The following is a 26,264-nucleotide window of genomic DNA, read 5'->3' as shown; positions in this document are numbered from 1 at the left end:
CCATTAGTACTTTACCTTCATACTCCAATTTACGAGTTCTATTGCTTATAACATGCAAGGTCAATTTACTCCGGAAGATATATTGGAATTGCTACAGAGTTCCAACTTTTTGCCAACGAGTAGGTTCTCCACTTATTAAATAATTTGAAGCCCCACTTCTTGGGACTATATCATGCATGTCGTATTGGTAACTTTTATATTCTTAATATATAAGTCAAATTCTTCATCTTCGTTATGTTTGCTTGTTTATGCTATTTTCCATATCAAATCATAGGGAGCTCAGCAAAGTTTTGAATTATTTCCAGGGTAGAAGAAAGCTTGTAGGTTTGAGTTATTTATTTGTGTTTAGCAAGGTGATGTTGAGAACGGTCCTTGACACTATAGGATACTTGCATGTTTGTCAAAAAAAGCTTTTGTTGGATCCAAACGTGTGAGGGGCTGATGCTGATTTTATTTTTTGTCTGCACAATTCATTACTTTAAAAAAAAAAAAAAAAACAATAATAATAAGAGAGAAGAAAAAAGGTCTTATATTACCTTATTTAGGAGTGTATTGTGTAATTTTTGTTTGGTTTATCCACTCATTAACTCATGGTTATTTTGTCTTTCCTCTTTTCTTACAGTCAAAGTTACTGGTTTGTCTTTTCTTGAGGCACTTGAGGATTCTGTTTTTGTTTCTGGATCATCAAAGTCTGAGTCAAAGGAAGATGACAAGGATTTAAGATCTCAATCTTGTAATCGGAATGACTCTATGGAGGACTCCCAATAGCAGATACACTTTCACGTATCTTTGTTCATTTCTTTTCTCCTTGATTCTGAAGAGTTGTTGACTATCCTTTCAATACTCTCAAGCCTTTAGAAGGCCATTGAACAAATGGGAGAACACAGAGTTGTTCCTTGCTTGGTTAGCATCATTAGAAAGAGCATTTGTAGACGTAACAAGGAGAATTGCATTGCAACCATCCAAACCATCTGTTTTAATGTGGCCTCTCGAGCCCTTAATTTGTGTAGTCATTCTCAATTACCCTTTTGTATCTTCTCATTTTGTCTAGATTCAGTTTCAGCTTCATGAGTTAATTGCTATGATTCTGGAAATAAGTAAAAGGAAGCTTTATTCATAAAATTGTCTCTTGTTTTGTTTTATTTTGCTTTTACTTGTGATTTGGTGTTGTAAGGAGGAAGTCTGCATTTTTGCGGTTTTAGCAAAGAAAGTTTGGATGAGACGTAATGTAGTAGTGCATGGAGGGGTATTTACTCTTACAATTTCAAGGGAATCCGTGTGTGCAGGGAAGTAATGTGAATGGTGGGGTGGAGGCTCCTGTCATGGAAACCACCAGTTTTTGGAAGATTTAAAGTGAATTGGGATGTGGCTCTTGATACTAAAATCAATTGTATGGGTTTGGGTGTTATTGTGAGGGATCATAAAGGATTAATACATGCTGCACTGAGCTAAACTTTAAACTGTTTACATCCCTCAGCAATAGCGGAAGCAGTTGGAGTATTACGAGCTGCTGAATTTTGTTGTGATTTGGGCTTGCATAACGTGGTTCTAGAAGGTGATTCTTTGATTGTGGTCCAAGATATTCTTGCCTTAGCTTGGAATTGGTGCGCTCATGGACAAATTGTGGCAGATATTAGGGTGGTTCTAAACTCTAGAAGGAGTTGGATGGTCATGCATACTAAAAGGGATGCGAATCAAGCGGCACATGGACTAGCCAAGCAAGTAGTTAGGAATCAAATGGATTGTATTTGGATAGAGGAAATTTCCAACTGTATTTCAAATATTGTCGTTTTAGCGCATTCTGCTCTTTCCATTTAGAGTGTTTAGCTCTAGATGTTTATTGGTATTACAATGAGACAAGATTTATTCAAAAAAAAAAAAATGGTCAAATACATACAAGCTTGGATATTATTGGTAGCAACAAAAATGTTGGTTCCTTTAACCCCATCCCTCGGACAAAGTTTTCCTCCAGATGAATTTCCTTTAACCTAGTCTATAAAACTGACATGTGTCCCTTCTTTTAATAACATGTGAGATGCACATGAATTTTTAATAAAATTTATTCCAACTTTATCCATGTTATTAAAAAAAATATGTGCATCTCATATGTTCAAGAAATACATGTTACTTTTATATATTAGATTGAAGGAAATTCCTCCAACCCAGTTTGGAGGAAAACTTTGTCCCCATCCCTCTTTCTCACATATGTGAATATCATCCCTCTTTCTCACATGTGGAGAAGGATAATCATAACGGAATGAAGATGATCAAGATCAAGCCCACTGAAGTAGAATTGGATGAAGATTTTGCAAAAGTTAATGGAATGGATCTAACTAATTCAGGATCTAGGAAATCTGGTCTGAACAATAAAACAAGCTATGATGCTAGTAATGCTCTGTTGATTGGAAAGTCTTGCAAGAAGATGTGTAGTATTGGTGATTCTGGAATCGTAAATAATATATACAATTTTACGATTATATACATCTCTTTCACTGGATCTCGCTTCCAAATTTAATCAGCGAAAACACTTGAGCAAGAATACTATATCAATGGTCGGTCATTTGATGAATTACCTATTTTTGTATCTTGAGAATTTACAAATTTTATTTTTTAAATTGTAAGAGATCCTAATCCTAAGCATAGGAAAAATGACATGAATTTCTTTTTTCTTGTCAAAGGAAAAGAAAATAAACTAACAAGCAGCTTAAATTAATCTCCTCATATTCAAGAAATAGCCCATGTGCCTTGGATGATGAGCACATTGAACCAAGCCCGTTGTTAGGATTTCACCCAATTTCAACATGCCGGTCGGTTCATTCATTGGACCATTGCATTTAAATTTCGGCCTGGCTCTGCTTCTTCGTATTTGCTGTAGTCGTTACCATACAAAATTGCAATTTGTTGGTAAGGTACATTATTAACAAAATTGAAAAATTGAAGAGACATCGCAAATAATAAGGTGGTAAATTGAACTTTTGCAGAAGCTTTTGCTAAACATGAAGCTTCTGTGATAAAGAAAAAACCCAAGGGCTGCTTTGAGAGAAATGGGCAATATCTCGGGATGGCATCTACGTGATAGATAGGTAACATTAAAGTCTTTTCTTCCTTCAGCGTGCGCATAAATAAGTTAGTTAAAAATTTATGCAAATAATCAAACTTTGTTCTAAATTAGCATCTTCATCTTGATTTACTGCGCTAAAATTTGGGGGACTCTCCCATGGATTAACATGCCGAAATTTTATTTAATTTCCTAGTCCAACAGAATGACACCAACTTTCAGTTTGTTTGGACTTCGGGAAATTAAAATTTTAATTCTTGCCAACTCCGAAGAAACTTCTACTCTTTGTTTTTTTAAAATTAGACAACCGTTAGTCCTTTGTGCCCCTGGAGTCCCTTCCGTTGGGCCAAACGGATTTTGGGTGTATATACCCAAAATGTGGTTCATCCAGAGAAGAGTGGGGTATAGCTTTTTGAATACATGGAGATCTCTTGAGGCTTCAATTACAACAGGCAGCCAATATTGAGGTAAAGGAGTGTGGGGCTCGTTTACTACGTCATCAGAGTGATGCTTTGACGGTATAGAAGAGTTCTGGTGGTACATTTCCAATTTTACCCTCTCTATCTCTCTTTCTTTCTTATTTGATTTTAGGATTTTAATATTTGGTGATTTTGTTAATGTTTTGGTGTTGATGGTGATAGGCAATTGGGTTTGTGTTGGTATTTTTCCTTTTTGTTCATTCGTGTGTTTCTGTTTGGTTGCTCACAATGTTGCGAGGAATTGAAAGTATTTCAAGTTTTCTTAGATCAAAGACAATGACAATATTTTGATTTTCAGAGTCTTTTTTCCCCCTCATATTTTCCTCTGTTAATTCTAGCTTTGTGTACGTATTTTATTTATTATTGTCAAATTTCATGAACCAGCTCAACAAACTTCCCTCTTCCATGTTATTTAATTTTTTGCTTTTCCTTTCCATATATTGAAATTCATCCTTTGTGCTTTGGTGTTTGATAAGATGTCTTTATGGACCATGGTGGCTCTTTGGTGTTCTCATTGTGAATACAGCAGAAAAGAAGTACTCGGTGGTGTTCCAGCACTCTTTGGTGAGTCTTAGAGGCCATTCCTCAGTTGCTTAGGCCGCTTTCTGAAAGCTTGTTGCTAAAAGCCCCAGTCATGGTTCTATTAGATTTTTTGGTTGCTTACTGTGACTGGCATTATATTGAAAAAAGAAAATTTGCCAGAACTCATTGGGTGTGTGTGCCTAACTTACGGATCAAAAAAAGAAGCAACTCTTGTCATCATAGTCCATTACGCAATTCTTTCTCCTCTATTAAGTATTACTGATGCTTCTGCTTCTAATATGGTCCACGGTTTAAGATTGTTAAAATAGTGATTTATACTGAAAGAGTGTGACCTGATGGCAGTAGATTTATAATGGTAGTTGCAGGATGGTGGTTTTCTGTGATATCCCCTATTGGCCATATCATTTATATTGGTTTGTCGGCTTCTTGTTCGCCGATCCGGTAGTGTAATTAGGTTAAATTGTTTTGGAAAACTAGAAAACAGGATCTGTGAATAACTTAACATGGGTACATGGTGAAGTAGATTGTACTCATATTGTATGTATTTTTACTTTTTGTTAACATATGGATTTAATTGTCTTTGCTTTTGTTGGCTAGGCTTGGGACTATGAGATACTTTGAAACCTGATTTGATAATGCCATTCGTCCACACATTGCCATTAGAACACCGGTTAGCATTATTCTTACCTGAGGTAAACAATAGTTTGGAGTTTGTGTTTCCATTAGTACTTTACATCAGACTCCAATTTATGAGTTTTACTGCTTACAACATGCAGCATCAATGGAATTGCTGCAGAGTCCACCTTTCTGCTAACAAGTAGATTCATTCACTTATATAATGATTTGAAGCCCCCACCTAATGCAACTCTGTCATTCATGTCATACAGGTAACTTTTTGTTTTTTTTTTTAAATATTATTATTATTATTATCATTATTATTATTATTATTAGGGTTAATAACTTTTTTGGTACCTGAATTTTAATGTTTTTATTTTTTTAAAAGACAAATTCAGTACTTCAGATTTTGGAAAAGACCGAATCATCACCTCAAGTTTGAAAAATTTTATGGGGGCCACCCCCCATGGCAGCCACGCCCAGACCGGCCTTGGGGGTGGCTGAGGTCAATCTGGGGGTGGCCGGCCACCCCCTGGGGATGGTTCGGTCACTCCCATATAATTTTTCAAACTGGAGGTGGTGATTTGGTATTTTTCAAAATCTGAGATACTAGTTTTGTCATGTTTTAAAACCTATGGGAAAAAATTAAAAAATCTCAAAACCCAAGTACCAAAAAAATTATTAACCTTTATTATTATGAATAAGCTTCACTTTACTAATAAACAAATCGAAGATACAACTACTCCAAAAGCGAGCTCTACTGCTCACAGCAAAGACCAGCTCATTAAAACTCTTAACAAACTGGCAAAATAACCCAAACCAAAAGCACCCATACAATCTGAATAAAACAGAGTATAGTGAATCTACTGCTGCAGAAACCTATACAGTAGCCAACTAAACCAACCGATATAAACCCCCATCCGCAGCAAATAAACTTGTTTCCTCAGATTTTTTTAAATGAACCAGCCCCCATAATTCTGGTACGAATTTCCCAATCTATCTGCTTCAAAATCTGTTCCTCTGACCTCACCACATTACCATGTCGCAGGTCATTTTGTTGTTTCCAAAGATTGTGCAACACAGCACCAAGCGCCAATTTACAAAGAATTTACTCAGAGTTTTTCCCCTTTTATCACCTTAATTGCATCACTCCAAAACATCATCCCATGCCACAAGAGAGGCAGCTTTCATGCAGCTACCCAGAATCTCACACCAAATCCTTTTGCTGTAGCTGCATTGAACGAAAATGTGGTCCCTGCTTTCAATACAAGCTCTGCAAAAAGCTCAGGATGTACTGGTAACTTTTATAATTTTATTATATAATTCAAATTCTTCATCTTCATCATGTTTGCTTGTTTATGCTATTTTCCATATCAAATCACAGGGAGCTCAGCGAAGTTTCGAATTATTGCCGTAGCATAAAGCTAATTTTAGTTGGTTTATCCACTCATTAACCCATGGTTATTTTGTCTTTCCTCTTTTCTTACAGACAAACTCACTGGTTTGTCTTTTCTCGAGCCACTTGAGGATTCCGTTTCTGTTTCTGGAACATCAGAGTCTGAGTCAAGGCAAGATGACAAGGATTGAAGATCTCAATCTTGTAACCGAAATGACTCCATGGATGATGACAGCTCCCATTAGCAAAGACACTTTCATGCATCCTTTTTCATTTCTTTTCTCCTTGATTCTGAAGAGTTGTTGGCTATCCTTGCAATGCTATCAAGCCAGCAGAAGGGCATTGAAGAAATGGGAGAACTTGGAGCAGTTCCTTGGTTGCTTAGCATTATTAGAGAGAGCATTTCTAGACGTAACAACAAGAATTGCATTGCAACCCTCCAAACCATCTGTTTTAATGTGGCCTCTCGGGCCTTCTGTGTAGTCATTCTCAATTACCTTTTTGTATATTCTCGTTTGGTCTAGATTCAATTTCAGCTTCATTAGTTAATTGCTGTGATTCTGGGAATAAAATGAAAGGAAGCTTTATTAAAAAAATTGTATCTTCTTTTGTTTTCTTTTGATTTTTCTGGTGACTGCAGGAGTAACATTTAACATACTTTATGGTTGGGCCATTTGAAAAAAAAAAAAACACAAACTATTAAGAGAGAATCACTTAGGAAGTCTACAAATAGTACATTAATATACATATTTAAACACTACTCTAACCTAAAAGCCTAAGTTAATAAAGTTAGATCTACTTAAATATATTAATTATTATTATTTTTTTTCTTTATACTTCATAAGACACTCAACAAATCTATTATATTTAACATACTTAATGGTTGGGCCGACTAAAGCAATAAATCAATTGGTCTTGATAAACAAGATTAGAACAATTTATAATGGGACCCATTCAATTTCACAACCCTCAAGTTAAAGTTTTTTCCTGAGTCAAGGTCCTTTTGAATTGCTGTAAAAAGCAATCATGCAAAGCTACTGTTTCTTCTTTGATTCTAACACTGTTTTTACTCTGCTTTTTGACTCGAAGAGAGACCAAAACTGTGAAGATCAATGGGGACACATAAACGAAGGCGGAAGGGAAGTGGGGCTCGTGATGATGATGAGAGAGAGAGAGAGAGAGAGAGAGAGAGACAGTGATGAAAATGGGGAAGCCAGAAAACATGGCATGTTGGGGCCTCTTTGTGCTCTTGTCTCTGTTTCTTTCTTTCTTTGTTTTTTTGGAGGTCAGATTGTGTATAGTTTGCATGCTATGGTTGGAGGGTCATTAATTTGGAATTTTGAATCTTCCATCTGCATTGCTTGGATACTCCTTTGCCATTTGTATTTTTTTTTTTTTTTCTAAATAAAATAGTAAGAGGAGGCAAACTGTAACTATTCTACCTAGATCTTACTATAGTTGCCCTTTGCTTGTTCTACCATGGTATCTTCTTATCCATAGTGCTTTTAAACTCATGCATTAGGACATACTGGTCAATTGCTTCAAGGCACTTGATCATATATTACAAATCAGTAATATATAATGCTTTTTCTTTATTCTTTTTTGATAAGTAGTAATTACTGAAATTTGATTATAAAAGAGGATATACCTTAAGCATACAGCCTATACAGGATGTAGACAAAAGGTTTATCTCAGTAATTAATTCAAAGTTCATATTTTCCTTGAAATCTAGAAAAAAAAATAATAATAAAAAAGGAGGAGAAAACTGGTTGCACCCAAAAAGAAGCATTCGTTCATATCTCATTATCTTGCATCAATATAGAATTAGCGTAGTAGGGCTTGTAGACAAATGTACAACTTAATTTTGTGTAGTAGGGCTTGTAGACACATGTGCAAGTTAATTTTGTTTACCAAAATGTAGTCGTCAGTTAGATTTAGTTTCTGTAATTTAGAAATTGTGCAGAAAGGATTAGAAAATTTGAATAGAATTTTGTATTTTTGTCTGTCAAACTGTATACAAAAAAAGGTACATATATATGGTTTCGGTAGGCCGGAGAGACCAATTGTGGCTATCTTACCTGGGTGTAACCATAGTAGCACCTACTCACTAGGAGCCGCATAGGAGGGACCTAAACGGTGAAAACTGCAGGCGCTCCCTCAAATCCGACTGAACCATAGTCTGACCCAGCCCCACCAGAGCATCAACGAGAATCCAAGGGGTTTAATACTAATTAGGCTTATGTGGGAATTCTTCATTGCGGAGATTCGAACCTACGCCTTAGTATATGCCCTGACCACTTAGAAACTTCATTGGGCCATTCAACCACCACCCTTGATATTTATAGTTAAATAATGCCAGTTAAAATAAAAAATACAATTAGGTAATTAATGGACAATATTACATAATAAAATTCAACCCATACAAAAAAAATATAAATTAGTCAAGCAAATACAAAAAGAACAAGAACGTAAAAATATATTTTGAATATATTCTAAGACGACAGATAATCAAGCTGGAAGTGGAGAGTCAATTGACTAATTAATTGTATTGACTAATTAATTTCCCTCTATCTTTACAATGACTCTAAAATTTGCCCTTTCCCGTTTCAAGTTTATGCCTCTTTTGTTTCTTCAGTCTTCATATATAGTCGGTTGAAGTTCATACTTGGATGGAAGTCTTGACTTTGTCTCCGCACTATTATCCTTAATACTCTGCCAAACACAATACATTGCTGATGCTTTTCATGGACTTCCTGGGGTCGTTAATACGTAAATCACTAATATTATTGTCTTAATTAATCAAGAGTACGTAGATTCAAGATTGTAACCAAATGCAGTTTCTGCCAGTTGGTCCTTTTGCTCTAGCTATGTAAAGCGACAACGACTACACTAAAATAAAATCCTTTCGTTGCAAATCCTTTCCTCAGTGTCAATGGCGATTAAGAGATTTTCTGTCTTGTATTACTTCTCTATCTTCCCTTGTTTCATGAATGGCGAGCAAATTTTAGACGTTAAAGTACCGAGTTAACATAGTCTCTCTGTCAGTGTATTTAAAAAGTTATGTACTCCTCACATGTTTTAAAGGATAGATGTAAACTTTTAAATTAAGTTTGAGAAATTTCTTCTAAACTATAAAGAAACAACCATGGAAATAAAGTATGTTATTAAATTCAGGTCAAAAAAATTGTCTTTTAATTAACTCTTATTTTTTTAGGAGGAGTGTTACAAATTATTCATTCAATCTCTTTTCACAAATCCAATAAATTTACCATTGAATTTGTAAACTCGTATCGGTTCCACATAAATACAATAGTAAATTTACAAGTGAGATAGATAAAAAATGGGAAAATTACAGTTTATCCCCTCAAAGTTGACAGTGTTTTTCAAGTCGAACACCAAAGTTTCAATTTTTGCAATCCATCCCCCTAAAGTTTCAATTTTTTGCAATTTGACCAATTTTATCCAAAACTTCTCATATTGCCCCTAATTTTTATTTTTTTATTTTTTATAAAAAAAATTTAAAAAAAATTCAGAGTGGCCGTAGCCACCCCTTTGGTTATCTGGTCATTTTTGCACCCCCCAAATTTGTTTTCGTTTTCATAAAAAATAATTTTTTTTTTTTAAAAAAAAAAAAACAATCAGGGGCAATATGAGAATTTTTGGATGATATTAGTCGAATTGAAAAAAATTGGAACTTTGTGGGGGTGGATTGCAAAAATTAAAACTTTGATGTTCGACTTGAAAAACACTGTCAACTTTGAGAGGATAAACTGTAATTTTTTCATAAAAAAATTGGATGGAACAGTGAAAAGTTACTTTAAATAGTAAGGAATTGGGTTTTTTAGTACTCTAATTTAACAATTCATAACAAATACTAACAAAAAAATAAATAAATATAATTATCTCTCCTTTCACGTACGACAAGACTCGAAAAGAGACTTAACACCGTGTTGAATGGGAAAGCAAGAAAACATGGCGTGTTGTGGGCTCTTTTGTGGGTCTGATAATTGCATCCATTTCCTGTAGTTGGTGCGTGGGTCATTAATTTGGAATTTTGATTCTTCCATCTGCATGGCTCTGATATACCCTTTTGCCCTTTGCTTGCCCTTATCAATAGTGCTTTTAAAAACTCATGCTTTAGACATACTGGTCAATTGCTTCAAGACACTTGACCTTATATTACAGGGGCAACAAATCAGTAATAATGTTTTTCTTTATTCTTTTTTGATATGTAGTAATTAATGAAATTTGATTATAAAAGAGGAGATACCTTAAGCATACAGGAGGTAGACAATAGGTTTAGAGTAATGTTTGGACCATCTTTTTATCCTCCTAAAGTTGACGTGACTTTTAAAATTACTATTAGATCAAAATTCACGTATGATTTATCTAAAATTTAATACTAATTTTAAAAGCGAAAGGAATAGATCAAAATTCGAATAGAATTTTGTATTTTTGTGTGTCAATCTATGTACAAAAAAGGTATATTTATAGTTGAATAATGCCTGTTAAAATAGAAAATACAATTAAATAATTAATGAATAATATTAGGTACATAATAAAATCAGAAAATATAAATCAGTTGAGCAAATACAAAAAATATATTTTGAAAATATTGTAAGACAGGTAATCAAGGTAGAAGTGGAGATCAAGCTAGAATTGGGTTTTTTATTACTGGAATTTAACAAATTCATAACAAATACTAATAAAAAAATACATATGATTCTCTCTCATCTAATAAAAACATGACGTGGCACAATACGATTAAAAATTAGATAAATTCAACTTTTGAAAAACTCAATCATATTGTGACACATCATATTGTAAATTGTTTTTTTAAAACTTTATTGGTAAGCCTAACATTTTTCAATAAAAAACCTCACCCGTTGGCAATGATGAACATCTCTGCAAAGAAAAGAAGCAGACCAACTACACAAAAGCAATCTCATGTCCTAGATCTAGTCAGCACAAAGTATATTTGTTCCTTAAATGCAATTGTACATGGGTTAGGAGAAACTTGAAGCATATTTTCAGAGTTTTATGCTCTGTGTTGTAAGAGCTTTATGCTCGTAAAATTTCATTTTCATTCCATATTTAAAAAAAATAAAAATAAAATAAAATAAAAAAGCAACACAAAAGCAATGTGAAGACAACTTTCTTTTATTGCTTAATTTAATTGTAACCTCCAACTTACCTCATGTTGACCGCTTTTTCACAACCCCGAAAGCTGGGGAATTGCTTGAAGCTAAGGGACATTGCAACTTCCAAGTAATTTTCCCTTCGATCACATAAAACAATTTGTTATCCTACTTTAAAAAAAATATTTATATTAATAATAATAATTTTTTGCCTTTCTATGTCGCTTTGTGCGAGGCTTGGATCCTTTGTGGATCCATTGTCTACCGTTTGTTTCTATTACCATTTCTATATTAACTTTTTCGTTTAGGTTTTGTTGTTGAAAAGTCACCCAATTTTATTTGTAATTGTCCGTGTAACTTTGGTCTCATTGTTAAATAAAAAATAAAAAATAAATAAAAAAAAAAGTTTATCTGAGTAATTACACAAGATCTACTAATAGCCTAACATGAGACTGACTTTCTTCTAAGAGTATCTACAAAAGAATATGCAAATTCTTTATAATAGTTAGATTTGACTAAGATTAACCTTTTTTCCTTTCTAGCAAAATAACTATTTTGCAATTTTTTCTTCTAGTATGAATAGTAAATAGGCTGATTAACCTATTTACTATTCACACTATAAACTTTGTTTATTATTATTTTTCTCTTCCTTTCTTCCTTTTACTCTCTCCTCCTCTTTCTTTCACTTGTTCACGCACAAAATAATATTTAAAGAAAATAGATAGTAGAATAGAGAATTTATTGGAGTGTGCATGAAAAAATAAGTAGTTAAAGTAAAAAATTATACCTTTTTAGTAGCTATTTTGCACATTTCTGCTGAAAATGCTCCAAAAATAGAAGGAAAGTAGAAAAAAATGTCGTAACGGCAGAAGACTTGAAGTTAATGTCCTAACATCTACTATGAGCCTAACATGAGACTGAAGATCATCACAATCACATAAAACAATATTGTGTCATCCTACTTTAATTTTCTTTTTTTAAAAAAAAAAAGTATTAATATTAATTATGTGTAGTATATAACTAAAATATAAGCAAAGCATGGTAGGTAGCCAAGTTAGGTACAGTGCGAACTTCGAATTTCCATGAAACTTCACGTACGCCAAATTACCTTCATTGGTGGACCCCCAATCCAACTTTCAACGACATTTCCTTCTACTTTCGTGGAAGTTTCCTCATGTTGACCGCTTTTTCACAACGCGGAATTAAAGCCTTGCATATATATAACAATACCCAGAGGGCAGAGCCTTCTTGTTAAGATAAACTGATGAAGCCTAATTCTTGAAATCTGCAAACTACGTACTAATATTCCATTATTAAACAATCTTCTAAGTCTCCGATCGATGGCGTCCACGAGCACTCAGATAGTCTCTTCGTCTTCTTCTTCTTCAACACCTCCTCGGAGATACGATGTTTTTCTCAGTTTCTACGGTAAAGACACTCGCAAGAGTTTTACAGACCATTTATATACGGCTTTGGTTCAAAAAGGCATTATCGTGTTTAGAGACGATGAAAAGCTTGAGCAAGGAAAAACAATTTCTAAGGAGCTCATAAAAGCAATACAAGAATCCATGTATGCGATTGTTGTTATCTCTCCAAACTACGCTTCCTCTAGATGGTGCCTCATTGAACTTACCAAGATCGTCGAATGCATGAAATACTCGGGGCTGGAAGTTTTGCCTATTTTCTACCACGTGGATCCTTCCCACGTACGAAAAGAGAAGGGGACTTTTGCAAAAGCTTTTGGTAGGCATAAAAAAGAAAAAGATCCCAAGATTGACATCAATGAGATGCAAATGTGGAGAGCTGCTTTGAGAGAAGTGGGCAATATCTCCGGATGGCATGTACATGATAGGTAACATTAAATAATTAGTCTTTTCTAATTCTTTCTGTTTGTATTTTTGTAGTGATAGAAGCATCTTTATTTCCCTTTGTTGTTGCCTTTTCTTTTTCTTTTGGGTCTAGCTAAATCATATATTATTGGCATCATCATATCATCATAAAAACTCACAGATTTTGTAGAAAAAGTACCACAAGCAATCAAGACCTAAAGAATAAAGAATAAAAATAATTTAGATATATGATGATGTCGCTAAAACAAATTATCATAATAAAGAAATTTAGAATAAAAAATTTAAACAATACTCATAACAAATCAAGAATCACTTCAAAATTGTGACATGATCAAATTACATCTTACTAATAAACAATATTTGAGGGAGTTGAAAACCATAAATTTTGGATTAAAATGCTATTGCCATTTCTAATTAATCATACACGTACAACCATGATGATCATTTACACCATTAATTCCTTACGATTTGTTGACAATGAATAGTCTTTTTAACCTCTATCATTGTCTCACAAATTTACAGTTGGTGCAGAATTGCTTTGATTAAAAAAAGCAGATTATATGTAGTAAATGTATTTAATTGGTTTATTTGTGATATCTTTTTCTTATTGTGAAGATAAAAGAAAAGAAAGACTTTGCAAAAGGGAATACAAGAAGCATACAAATAATTTAAGGGGAAACTTCATTTAACCCCCTAAACTTTCCGTGCATTTGCAATTATTTTTCTAAATTTTAAGAACTCTCAATTTAGTGTATCCAATTATAAAAAGTTTGTAATGTCACCCATACCTTTAGGGTTTAGGGTTAAATTAGACGGAATATATGTGAAATGTCCCTTATAATCCTGTATTTAACATTTTTAAATAATTAAATTTTCTATAAAAAAAATAGATCCCACGGCTTGGCCATAGGTCAGCCCGGCATCAATTTATATTTTTTTTTATTTTACTTTAAAAATGTGTATTTTGGCATTCTTCCTTAGGATTTAACAAAAAACCCCAACAGAAATTTGACATTGCAAACTTTTTATAGTCAAGTGAAAACAAAAAAAAAAAAAAACATAATTCTTTATTAGACTGTACAAGGACCCAAGCAAATCAAACCATAACTATGGTGATACACTATAAATTAAGATTTCTCATTTATTTGTTAAATGAAGCTAAACCATTGTACATGATTAAGCATTTTGTCTCTCTATGGCTATTCTGACGTCCTATCTTTTCTACAATCACGAATCAAAAGTTGTTGAAGAAATTAGTAGAATGATATTTAGAGGATTGGTTAACTTCTCAAATGCTTCCAAGGGTCTTGTTGGAATAGAATCCCGTGCGGAGGAAATTATGAGCAAACTTTGTATAGGGTTGGATGATGTTTGCTTTTTGGGGATTCATGGGATGGGTGGAATTGGGAAGACAACCCTATCAAAATTCATTTATGAAAGAGTTTCTCATCAATTTGAAGCTAGTTGCTTTATTACTAGTATTAGAGAAGAAACTAAAACTGATTATGATCTAGTTTATCTACAAAAACAACTTATTTCTGAGATCCTCACGGACAGAGAAATAAATATATGGAATAGCTATGAGGCAACCAGAGTGATAGCAAACAGACTCCGTAATAAAAAGGTTCTTATTGTTCTTGACGATGTGGATGGAGAAAAACAACTAAAAGCATTAGCAGAGAGCCATGATTGGTTTGGTCAAGGGAATAGAATCATTATAACAAGCAGAGATCGTCATTTGCTGAACAAATTTGTGGATATTACATATGATGTTATGGTGCTAAATGATGCCGAAGCTTTACAACTATTTAGTTTGAAAGCCTTCAAGAGACCCCATCCTGAAGAAAATTATGTTCAATTGTCTATGAATATTGTGAATTACGCTCAAGACCTTCCTTTAGCTCTTGAAGTTTTTGGTTCCCTCTTATTTGGTAGAACAATGGATGAATGGAAGAGTGCTAGGGATCTACTAAAAGAAAATCCCAATGCAGAAATTTTGGATAAACTTAAAATAAGTTATGATGGATTGGAGGATTTGCAGCAAAAATTGTTTTTTTTAGATATTGCATGTTTCTTCAATGGAGCATACATACATGGCATCAGATACAAACTAGAAAGTTTTGGTTACTATCCGGACTTCAATATGAGAGTTCTTGTGGACAAATCTCTTATAACTATGTCAGAGGGAATATTGCAGATGCACGATTTGTTACGAAAAATGGGTCAAAAAATAGTTCGTTGTGAGTCTGTTAAGGAGGAGCCTGGCGAATGCAGTAGACTGTGGTGTAACGAGGATGTCATTCGTGTATTGAAAAATGATAGTGTAAGTGGTTAGTCTAGACACAAACATAGAGAAGTACATTTTTGATACTGATTCTTGTAAGTATTTGTCAAATATTTCCACCATACTTACTAATTTGATTTTTGTTAGTTATTAGGGAACTGATGCGGTTAGAGGCATTGTCCTAAAATTACCTTTACAGAAACAAGAGCGACTAAATGTTGAAGCCTTCTCAAAGATGAAGCAATTGCAAATGCTTGAGATTAGCAACCCTAATATTGAATCACGTTTTTCTAAAGCTCGTGATGATTTACGCACTTTGAAATGGCATGGAGATCCTTCGAATTTCATGCTAAGCAATGAGTTATGTGTTATGGAATGGCGGGGATATCCTTTAGAATCCTTGCCGGCCAGTTTCCAATCAAACAAGCTTGTTGAGCTCACAATGCCTAATAGCTGCATCAAACAATTGTGGGATGGAAGGAAGGTAAGATTTTGGCTTCTACAAATGTATTTTCTTCTTCCTTTTAATCTTGTTCATTTTATCTAACTATTTATTGGTTTTCTATAACAGAGTTTTGACAAATTGAAACGCATTCGCTTGAGTCACTCTAAAAATTTAATCGAGACACCAAACTTGAGTAGAGTCCCAAATCTTGAGCAACTAGAGCTTCAATATTGTACACGATTGTGTAAAGTCCACCCATCCATTGGATTTCTTAAACGGCTTAAATGTTTGTATCTACAAGGTTGCAAACGTCTTAAAAGACTTCCAGACGAGATGATCAGCTTATCGTCTCTTGTAAGTCTCGATATATCCCATTGCTCAAGACTAGAGGAAATCCCAAAGTACATGATTAGTGGTATGAAATGTCTAGAGCTTCTTTTTATAAGTGGAAGTGCTACAAGGAAATTCCCGATAGGTAGTGAACCATATCGACTTTTGATACCTAATTCGTTCTCATGTTTAAGTTCTTTAAGTTATCTAGAATTGAGTTATTGCAATCTATCAGATGGAGCAATTCCTAGTGATTTTAGTTACTTATCTTCACTTTGGTATTTAAATCTGTCTGGGAACAAATTTACGAGAATACCATATAGTGCTTGGCAACTTTCCAGTCTTCAAAGGCTAAATTTGAGTTATTGCAACCTATTGGATGGAGCAATCCCCAATGATCTTAGTTGCCTATCCTCACTTCCTTCTTTAAAGCTAAGTGGGAACAAATTTACGAGAATACCATACAGTGCTTGGCAACTTTCCAGTCTTAAATGGTTAAATGTGAGTTGTTGCAATCTATTGGATGGAGCGATCCCCAATGATCTTAGTTACTTATCCTCACTTATTTATTTAGGGCTGAGTGGGAACAAATTTACGAGAATACCATACAGTGTTTGGCAACTTTCCAGTCTTGTAAGGCTAGATTTGAGTTATTGCAACCTATTGGATGGAGCAATCCCAATGATCTTAGTTGTCTATCCCCACTTTATTCTTTAAAGCTAAGTGGGAACAAATTTATGAGAATACCAGATAGTGTGGCTCAACTTTCTTGCCTTTATACACTTGAGTTGGATGATTGTCGTTGGCTTCAAGTATTGCCGAAGCTTCCATTGCGATTAAAAGAGTTGAGTGTAAGAAATTGTCAATGGCTGGAGTTGTTTTATAACCAAATGGACATGTGGATCACTTCAAATGAAAAATTAAGGAGCAATATTGATTGCTCTGTTGTACAAGCTTATATTGATTATGATGGAAAACCCTTCAAGATCCTCCATCTACATCCACAAAGTCCTTTATGGAGTGAAGAAAGTGTGAGTCTCTTATATAGTGATCTCTTTTCTAACACGTGCACTAAATTAAGTTATAATATTGTTTTGTAATATGTAGCTTTAACATCTTTCTCTCTTCGGTTTTTAACTTTTTATTTTACAGGTCGAATATTTTGATGCTAAGGTAGCATGCGGCCCTGCGTTGGTGGGATCAGGAATCCCAGAGTGGTTCAACGATAAAAGCACTAATTCCTTTGGAACAATTCAATTGCATTCAGATTTGGGCTCAGATATGAATAGGGAGGGGTATGCTCTTTTTATTGTTTATGAATTTCATGAGCCTCACACTACTCATCCAAGAAAGAGCAGAAAACGAAAGGTGGATGAGCGGAATGGGAATTCGAATTCTACAACAATATTTGATGGCAGTAATAGTAATTTACCCAACTTTGTTTGTCATTTTCAATTCACTGATTTGGATGTTACAAAACCGTTTTTCTTTTGTGCCCCTGGAGTCCCTTCTGTTGGGCTAAACGGATTTTGGGTGTATATACCATTTTGGTGGATATTACCGACAATTTGGAGTAATAGATTTGGATCCATTAAGGCTTCAATTACAACAGACAGCCTGAATGTTGAGGTAAAGGAGTGTGGGGCGCGTTTAGTACTACGTGATGAGCATGATGCTTCGGCGTTGTACCAAGTTCTCAACACCATTTCTCCGCCACGTGCTTTGGGTTTCAAAAGTTGCGAGAAACTTTTTTCTCGTTTGTTCGATAGATATAGCTCATATTTCAAGGTCGCGGGCCCAATTAAATCTAATGTTGTAGCATCTGGATCAATTGAGTCGGTTAATTGTTAGAGGATTAAAATTCGCCTCATAAGAAACAGGTCAATGGGCATTAAGATAAAACAAAAAATGTTGACGTTTCCATCCCAGAGGATTAGACGCGAACCGACAAAGAAAAGGAGAAGAATAGCGCACGAATGACGAGCGAACACAGAGCCACCTCACTCCGCAGCTCTACAACTTCGACACTGTACAAGAGTTTTAGAGGTGCGTTTCTAATTTTACCCATTCTCTCTCTCTCTCTCTCTCTCTCTCTCGTCTATTTGACTCTAGACTTAATTTTGATATTTGGTAATTTTGTTCTTGTTTTGGTGTTGATGGTGATATGGGTTTGTGTTGCTATTTTTCCTCTTTCTTCATTCGTTTCTTTCTGTTTCGTTGCTCACAAAGTTTCTAGGAATTCAAAGTATTTTAAGTTTTCTTAGATTTAAGACAATGATAATATTCTGATTTTTCAAAGTCATATTTCTCTCTGTTAATTCTTGCTTTGTTTATTTTATTTATTATTGTCAAATTTCTCAAACCAGCTCAATAAACTTCCCTGGTTCCAACTTCCATGTCATTTAGTTTTCTTTTACATAGAGTGAAATTGAGCATTAGTATCTGGTTTTTGATAAAATGTCTCTATGGTGCTTTTTGGGTGTTCTTATTGCGAATAGAGCATAAAAGAAGTCTTTGGCGGTATTCCAGCACTCTTTGGTGAGTCTTTAGATGCCATTCCTCAGTTGCTTAAGTCGCTTCCTGAAATCTTGTTGCCAAAAACCCCTATCAAGCTTCTTTAAGACTTTTGCATTCAAAAAATGATTGCCAAAATGCCAATTCACTCTCCTGCTATGCAAATGTTAGAACTTCCAAAAATAAATAATGGAGAAATTTGGATTATGTTAAATAAAAAACTAAATCGGAGCTAAATCACCTAATAAGCTAGTCTGTTCATGCCAATGTGTTGTAGCTCAAATTGCATCTTCTACCATTGTCACTGGGTGTATGTGCCTAACTTACAGATAGTCCCTTGTGCATTTCTTTCTTCTCTATTATATATTACTGATGCTTTTGCTTGTGCCATATGATTTCCGGTCTTAGATTGTTAAAGTAGTGATTTATACTGGAAAGAGTATGACCTGGTACTGGCAGTAGATTTATAAAGGTAGTTGCAGGATGTTGGTTTTCTAGGGTATGCCTTGTTGGTCAGATCATTTATATTGGTCGGCTTCTTGTTCACTAATCTGGTAGTGTAATTAGATTAAATTTTTTGGAAAACCAAAAAATAGGATATGTGAATAACTTAATATGGGTACATGGTGAAGTAGGTTGTACTCATACTGTTATGTATTTTTACTTTTTGTTAACATACGGATTTAATTTTTGTCTTTGCTTTTGTTGGCTAGGCTTGGGACTAAGAGATATTTTGAAACCTGATTTGATAATGCCATTCATCCACACATTGCCATTGGCTAGAACATCATTTAGCATCAGACTTACCTGAGGTATACAATAGTCTGGAGTTCCTATTTCCATTGGTGCTTTACCTCAAGACTCCAATGTACAAGTTTTACTGCTTATAACATGCAGGGCTAATGGACTCTGGAGGATGCATTGGAGTTGCTGTAGAGTCCACCTTGCTTCCAACAAGTAGATTCATTCACTTATATATGATTTGAATCCCCACCTGCTGTGACTCTGTCATTCATGTCATACTGGTAACTCTTATAATTTTAATATACAAGTCAAATTCTTCATCTTCATCATGTTTGGTTGTTTACACAATTTTCCATATCAAATCATTGCGGAGTTTTGAATTACTGCCAGTGTAGGAGAAGGCATATAGGTTTGGGTTATTTGTTTGTTGTTAGCAAGGTGATCGATGTTGAGAACAGTCCTTGACACCATAGGATACTTTCACTTGTATGTCAAAAAGAGCTTTTGTTGGATCCAAACATGTGAAGGGCTGATGCTGGTTTTATTTTCTGTCTTCACAATTCATTACTTAGAGAAGAAAAGGGCTTTATATTACCTTATTTACAAGGGGTTTTATTTAATCATAGTTTGGTTTATCCACTCATTAACTCATGGTTATTTTGTATTTTCTCTTTTTTCACAGACAAATTCATTCTCTTGTTTTTTCTTGAGGCACTTGAGGATTTCGTTTCTGGAACATTGAAGTTGAAGGAGTCAAGACAAGATGACAAGGATTTAAGATCTCAATCTTGTTATTGCAATAGTTTCTCTCCATTTTTAGAGAGGAACCGTAGCAATTTTTTTTTTTAAAAAAAAAAGTAGTTTAATTTATAGGTTCTAGCCAAATTTTGGCTAAAAAGAGCATTTGGCTATTCTAATGCTGGTGCTCTTAAGTTTGTAATAGTTGGATCTAGGGCCCCCTTCCTTGAATTTAAAATTTTGTATTGAGCATTTGTTCTTGTCGGTAAAAAAATGGGGCATTTGTGTTCTTGTGAATGTTATTAATCTCAAATTCTTAAGAATTTTAGGTAAGGTTATATGATATATAATAAATAGTCCTTCTCATGATATATATATATATATATATATACAAAATTAGAGAAGTTAATTTTTATAAGTTTATAAATAAAAATAAATTTATGCAATTAACTCAAAATAATAAAATCTTAACAATAATTAAATAACTAAGATTAACATGGATTTAAAGAAACGAAAACATAAACAAAAGAATGATTAAGTTAATTAAGCAACTCATTAACAATAAAAAAAAAATGGAAGTAATCACTCAAGTTTGACTCGTATTTCAAACAAAATTAAACAAATAAACTTTAAGCATTTAATACCCGACTCGATTACGGTCCTAAATGCACACCATCTTTAACTGTTAAACCTCATGACATGATACAATATTAATCCCAGAAGAAAACATAGTACATGTCAAATTTTAACGTAATAAGGAATGTTAGGTTTGGATATTCTAGTGAGAGTAGTGTGTGATAAAAGAATTGGGATATGCTACTTCATGCTTAGATACCACCGATGTTCACACTACTTTCAACTAAAATATTCCATTAAAATGGAATATTCCATTAAAAGATTCCTCTGAGAAAACCTCTCCAATTTTGATTTACAATTTGTTTTTTTTTTCTTCTCTCACTGGGACACGCCACATCGACAGCACGTGCAACGCTAATACATAATGTCGTCTCCCGCCTTCTTTATTTCCATTTTCATTTCTCGTCTCTGAAACTTTGATCTGCGCTTCACCTCCTTCAATCTCAGGTGCTTTTCAACTCTTCCCTCTCTGAAACTTTGAGCGGAAAATGGCTAGACTCTGGAAAAGTTTGTAGTGAGTAGTGACATTGAAAATTCAATTTTGCTTTCTGTTTTTCTTGAAGATCGAGGGTTATTTATTGGGTTGGATTAAATTTATATTTTTTCTGCTGAAGAAGGTTTTAAAGGGAGGATCCAAGCTACAAACCGGAGCAACAATAATAGCAAACAGAAGGCCAACAAAAATGCCGATTCCTCAGAGCCTTCACAGGATTTCCACAAAAGTTAGAAAAATAATTTTATGTAATAAACATTACAGGCTGAGAGTTCAAGATAGTCAAAATCCATGCAACCCCTGCGCTGATACCTTAGAAAAACCAGCCACCATCTACAAGTCAAAAGAGAGAGAAAGGGGGATCAGACGAATTAACCATAACATTTGGAGGCCCCTCAAACTCAAAACACAAGAGGTGTCAGGTATGCAGCTAATTACAATTTAAAACAACCATTTTCTTCTTGCTGGGATGATTGAGTTGAAAGATGTTAATCAGCAAAATCTGCCTTATATTCCTTCAGGGAAGGTTTCCAAAGCAGCAGTTGTGTTGCTGATGGGTCTTCTGGGAATGGTTTATCAGGCAAAGAAGCTCCTCCCTCCAGAAAGTAGTGGGGCAGCGGAGCATTCTCCTGTCACCTCATCAAGAATCAGACTTAAAGATGGAAGGTACCTGGCTTACAGAGAGAGAGGCGTCCCCAAGGAAAAAGCTAAATACAAGATCATTCTTGTGCACGGCCTTGGAAGCTCCAAAGAGATGAATTTTCTGGCACCCCAAGTACATACTTCAATCTCTCTCATAACCCTTCTTCATGAGAATTTGACCCTTTAAAACATTTTCAGTTGGGTTGCATCTAGGTTATTCTAGGTAGAAAATTAGATACAAATATGGTTGATATTGGTCAAATGAATTATTTAATTGAAATGGAAGGTGGATTAATGGAAAACAAGGTTCGAACTCAGGACCTTCGATCGCTCTAATGCCATATATAAACCAAGATTTACTGTTATTGAAATTTCCTCACTTGATTGATAGTGGAAACTTTCGGTAAGTATTAATAGTAGATTTCTGTAACACTTCGAATTCGATGATAGTTAGTAGTTACAAGATAAATGTAAATACAAATTACAACTTCATCTTATCTTTATCAGTTTGGTTATCTCTTATACCCAGTTACCATTCTTCACACGAATGAATCTAAAGGAAAAGCACTGTAAAAGGGCCTGAATGCAATTTCAGTCACACACTCGTGTGCATATCAAGAGGTGCCATACAATCTATGCTTTTAGAGATCCTTTATTTATTTTGGTTTGTTTAACCATCACCACAATTCATACATATATGCATGGTTTTCAAGAATCCTAATATACTCTTACCTGTCAAGGAAGCAATACTGTGTCAGTTTATTCTATCAAAAGATATAGTCTTGTAAAATTTCAAATGAGGTGAATTTCACAATGCTTTAGTTTCCAGGAACTAATAGATGAGTTGGGCATATATTTTCTTCTATTTGATCGAGCTGGATACGGAGAAAGTGATCCGGACCCAAAGCGCACAGTAAAGAGTGAAGCACATGATATTCAAGAACTTGCTGATCAATTACAGTTGGGATCCAAGTTTTATGTTGTTGGAGTCTCAATGGGATCATACTCCACATGGAGTTGTCTTAAATACATACCAGACAGGCAAAACACTCTCTTCAATTCTAGTTTCATTTGTTTTTTTTCCTGCTCAGTCATGTCAAGACCCAATTTTTACATTTTACCTCAAAACCATTTTCCAGGCTAGCAGGTGTGGCTTTTGTAGTCCCTGTTGTGAATTACCGGTGGCCTTCTCTCCCTGATAGTTTGATTAGGGAGGACCATCGGTGGAAACTTGTGCAGTGGTCTATCAGGTTTGCAAATTATGCTCCCGGATTGCTATATTGGTGGGTGACTCAAAAATGGCTCCCTTCAACTTCTACCCTAGAAAGAAACCCAATATTCTTTAATGACAGAGATATAGATATTTTGAAGACTATATCAGGGTTTGCAATGCTCACCCAGGTAATTAAAATGTTCCATCTGCAAAAAAACATGAAGGAAAAAGGTTTTTGGTGCTATTCAAAATTTCTGCTAAACAATGTTTAAGCATATAACATATATATCAGAGAGTTCAAAATCCATACAAAGAAGTATTGTGTTTCATGGAGATTGTAATAAAGGCTCTGTTTCAACCTACAGGATAAGTTACGAGAACGAGGTGTTTTTGATACTCTCCGTCGTGACTTTATGCTGGCTTTTGGAAAATGGGAATTTGATCCAATGGACCTAAGCAATCCATACCCTCAAAATGAAAGCTCTGTGCACATATGGCAAGGTTATGAAGATAAGGTTGTGCCTTTTCAGCTTCAAAGATTTGTTTCAGGAAAACTACCCTGGATTCGGTACCATGAAGTTCCAGATGGTGGACATTTGATTGTGTATTACAATGGTGTATGCGAGGCCATTTTAAGGGCGCTTTTGCTTGGAGAGGAGCAAGTTTCATATAGACCGAGTACAGCCAAAGTTTTACCTTAAAGTTGTCACAGCTTCTTCTGATCATCCAAATTGTTGATTGTGTAGGTAATTGAATTTGTTTTTTCAGAAATTGACAAATATGTACATTACATTTGTTACTGGAAATTTGAAAGGTATAGTCCCTGTTTCTGTACATGGTATCCATTTCTTTGATTTGTCAATATCCATTTCTTAGATTTGTCACAGACTCACAGTAGCATATATATATTGACATTAAAGAGAATCATGATCTGGTCAAATTATATTATAAGATCGTACAGATTTTATTGAAAGCATAGCACTGACAACAACCTAATTGAGACATAAGCATCAACTGCATCATTTTTCTAGCTAGGATCTGGCTTGGACACAAACAGATGGATCATGGAAAACCAGCAGCAATAAAGAAAAATGCGTGAGTGGAAAGAAGTCATTCAAAGATTTAAGAGTTGAACGGCTGTTACATAGCAAATATGACAATTGACAATGAAGATTTAACTCATAGATGAAGTAGATTTTAGTTATAATATAAACCAAGTGAAAGTGTCTGACCATATTCTTGGGATTGATTTAACATCCAGAATGCTTTGATTGGTAGGTGCCTGGTGAGATACAATTTAGGCAGAGCGCAAAAACTATGGCTATATAATAAATTTATAGAACTTTCTCACTGTTTGAAGTTGATATTGAAATCATTGGAAGAAAAAGGAATTAACCCCACTAATTAAGAACTTAATCAAACTGATAAAGCATCTAGCTATATATAAGACCACCAAGTATACAAATGAAAAGTGTTCAAAATCAATGCTTATCATAAGTCAAAAAGAGGGGAAGAAAATGTTTCGTGGATATCTTATAGGCTAGAAGCCAAGAACTCCGTATTGACTTTTGTCAATTAGGGTTCTAAAATCCTCCTTGTTTACTGCTTTTTCTGCGATGACATTGGTCTCCTCTCATTTCTAGGCCTGCAATATCTTTGATCTTAAACAGTGATGCTTATTTTCTCCTCTTCTCTTAGGGAAAGTTTGCCCCATAACTTCTCCAACTCCTCCGCCATGTATTGCATCATTTGTTGTGCGTCGTCACCTTTGATAAATCCTTCACACAAAGCCTCTAAAAATGTCTTAAAAAATCTCTCAAGTAATCTTATTATTTAACTATATATACACATATAACCAGGATGGAACTAGGATTTATCGGGAGGAGGCAAAGCATGAACGAAGGATTAAGACTAATTTTGATATGGGTAATTTTTAGGCCAAAAAAATAAGCCATAAATATTTTAAGCTCAAATTTCAAAATGGCAGGGACCATGGCTATCCAGTCCCCCCTAATTCCGTCATATAAATGTGACTCATTGAATCTCACATGATAATAGTCACAAGTACTTGATATAACATTAGTATACCAAAATCTATAGACGTAATTTAAAAAAAAAAAAAATTAAGATGATATAATGATCCAAGGAAAAAGTGCTAGTCATATCTGAGCTTTCACCCTAAAAAGACTTGTCAATTTAAAGCTTTCTTAGAATTTATTATAAAACTTCGTTTTACCTAATAACTATGTAACGCACTGGTCTCATATTAAAAGATGAGAAACAGTCCACATATAGTGGGAGGTTTGTAAAGATAATAATGAGTGTTAGGGTGCGTTTAGGATTGCGATTTCGTAAGAATAATTTAAGTTTTTAAAATATATCACAAAACGTAAGGTGCTTGGCATTACGATTTAAAAAGCACTTAATATAAAATAGAAGAAAAAAAATCAGCGATTCTATAAGCAGGTTAGGGAGTGCTTATTTGAAAAAGCGCGAATTTAAACCAAAATTATGATTTTGCATAACAAATATTTGATAAAAAAAATATTTTTAACATGTTTTACCAAACGGCTTTACGATTTTAAAAAGTAGTGAATTCAAAAACACAATTTTTAAAAACGTAATTTTTAAAATCGCACTTATTGAAACCGCAATCCCAAACAGATCCTTAAGTCCTACACTGCCTAATTACTAGGTGAAACGAGACTGTATAAGGAATTTTAATGAAGCTTCAAATTGATTAGTTATTTTAAGTTGATAGCACAAATGTGACTAGTGTTTTTTTCTTGGTCGTTACAAATTAAATAATATAATACTTAACACTTATAACTATCTTTATAAACCGTCTATTTTATGTGAGCGATTGATGCCCATATCAGGGATCGGATTTTTTTTTTATTATTATTATTATTTTTTTTTGGTTTTTGTTACTTTCTTCTTTAAGGTATACAATGAAACGTGCAACAGTTGCATCTTTTCTTAAAATTCCTACAAATTTTAACTTTCTTTTCACTATTTTTTTTTTTTTCCTTTCCTTTTCTATTTCTAGCTGCCAAATTCGAACAAATGGACATTGCACATGTCTCATCTTCTGTCCATTCAATTCAAGTCAATTCTACGATTCCTAGGTGTTTCCAAATTAAGTG

The 26,264-nt window shown here is 34.3% G+C and overlaps 3 protein-coding genes across 6 annotated transcripts; all 3 read left to right on the top strand.

The window, feature by feature from the left end:
• The first annotated feature begins 5,534 nt into the window (after positions 1-5,534).
• On the top strand, positions 5,535-6,708 carry LOC132163225 (uncharacterized). Its single transcript, XM_059573432.1, has 2 exons — positions 5,535-5,992; positions 6,185-6,708. The coding sequence occupies exons 1-2, from the start codon at positions 5,942-5,944 to the stop codon at positions 6,572-6,574; spliced, it is 441 nt and encodes a 146-aa protein (XP_059429415.1). The 5' UTR covers positions 5,535-5,941; the 3' UTR covers positions 6,575-6,708.
• A 5,861-nt stretch (positions 6,709-12,569) lies between these two features.
• On the top strand, positions 12,570-13,085 carry LOC132162774 (disease resistance protein RPV1-like). Its single transcript, XM_059573003.1, has one exon. The coding sequence runs from the start codon at positions 12,570-12,572 to the stop codon at positions 13,083-13,085; it is 516 nt and encodes a 171-aa protein (XP_059428986.1).
• Positions 13,086-17,993: 4,908 nt separating this feature from the next.
• On the top strand, positions 17,994-23,999 carry LOC132164687 (uncharacterized). 4 transcript variants are annotated; one of them, XM_059575233.1, is made up of 9 exons: positions 17,994-18,184; positions 19,366-19,464; positions 19,550-19,677; positions 21,218-21,284; positions 21,388-21,685; positions 21,785-22,038; positions 22,735-22,946; positions 23,045-23,306; positions 23,484-23,999. In XM_059575233.1, the coding sequence occupies exons 5-9, from the start codon at positions 21,454-21,456 to the stop codon at positions 23,817-23,819; spliced, it is 1,296 nt and encodes a 431-aa protein (XP_059431216.1). In that variant the 5' UTR covers positions 17,994-18,184; positions 19,366-19,464; positions 19,550-19,677; positions 21,218-21,284; positions 21,388-21,453; the 3' UTR covers positions 23,820-23,999. The 4 variants fall into 4 exon arrangements, with proteins under 4 accessions (XP_059431216.1, XP_059431215.1, XP_059431218.1 ...); XM_059575232.1 differs by having other exon boundaries at positions 21,385-21,685; XM_059575235.1 differs by lacking the exons at positions 17,994-18,184; positions 19,366-19,464; positions 19,550-19,677; positions 21,218-21,284 and adding an exon at positions 20,695-21,217.
• Positions 24,000-26,264: the final 2,265 nt, after the last annotated feature.

The sequence above is a fragment of the Corylus avellana genome, chromosome ca10 (assembly GCF_901000735.1).
Source record: "Corylus avellana chromosome ca10, CavTom2PMs-1.0".
NCBI classification, from domain to species: Eukaryota; Viridiplantae; Streptophyta; class Magnoliopsida; order Fagales; family Betulaceae; genus Corylus; species Corylus avellana.
Note: the sequence above shows the minus strand (reverse complement) of the source record. Positions and strands in the feature narration are given on the sequence as shown.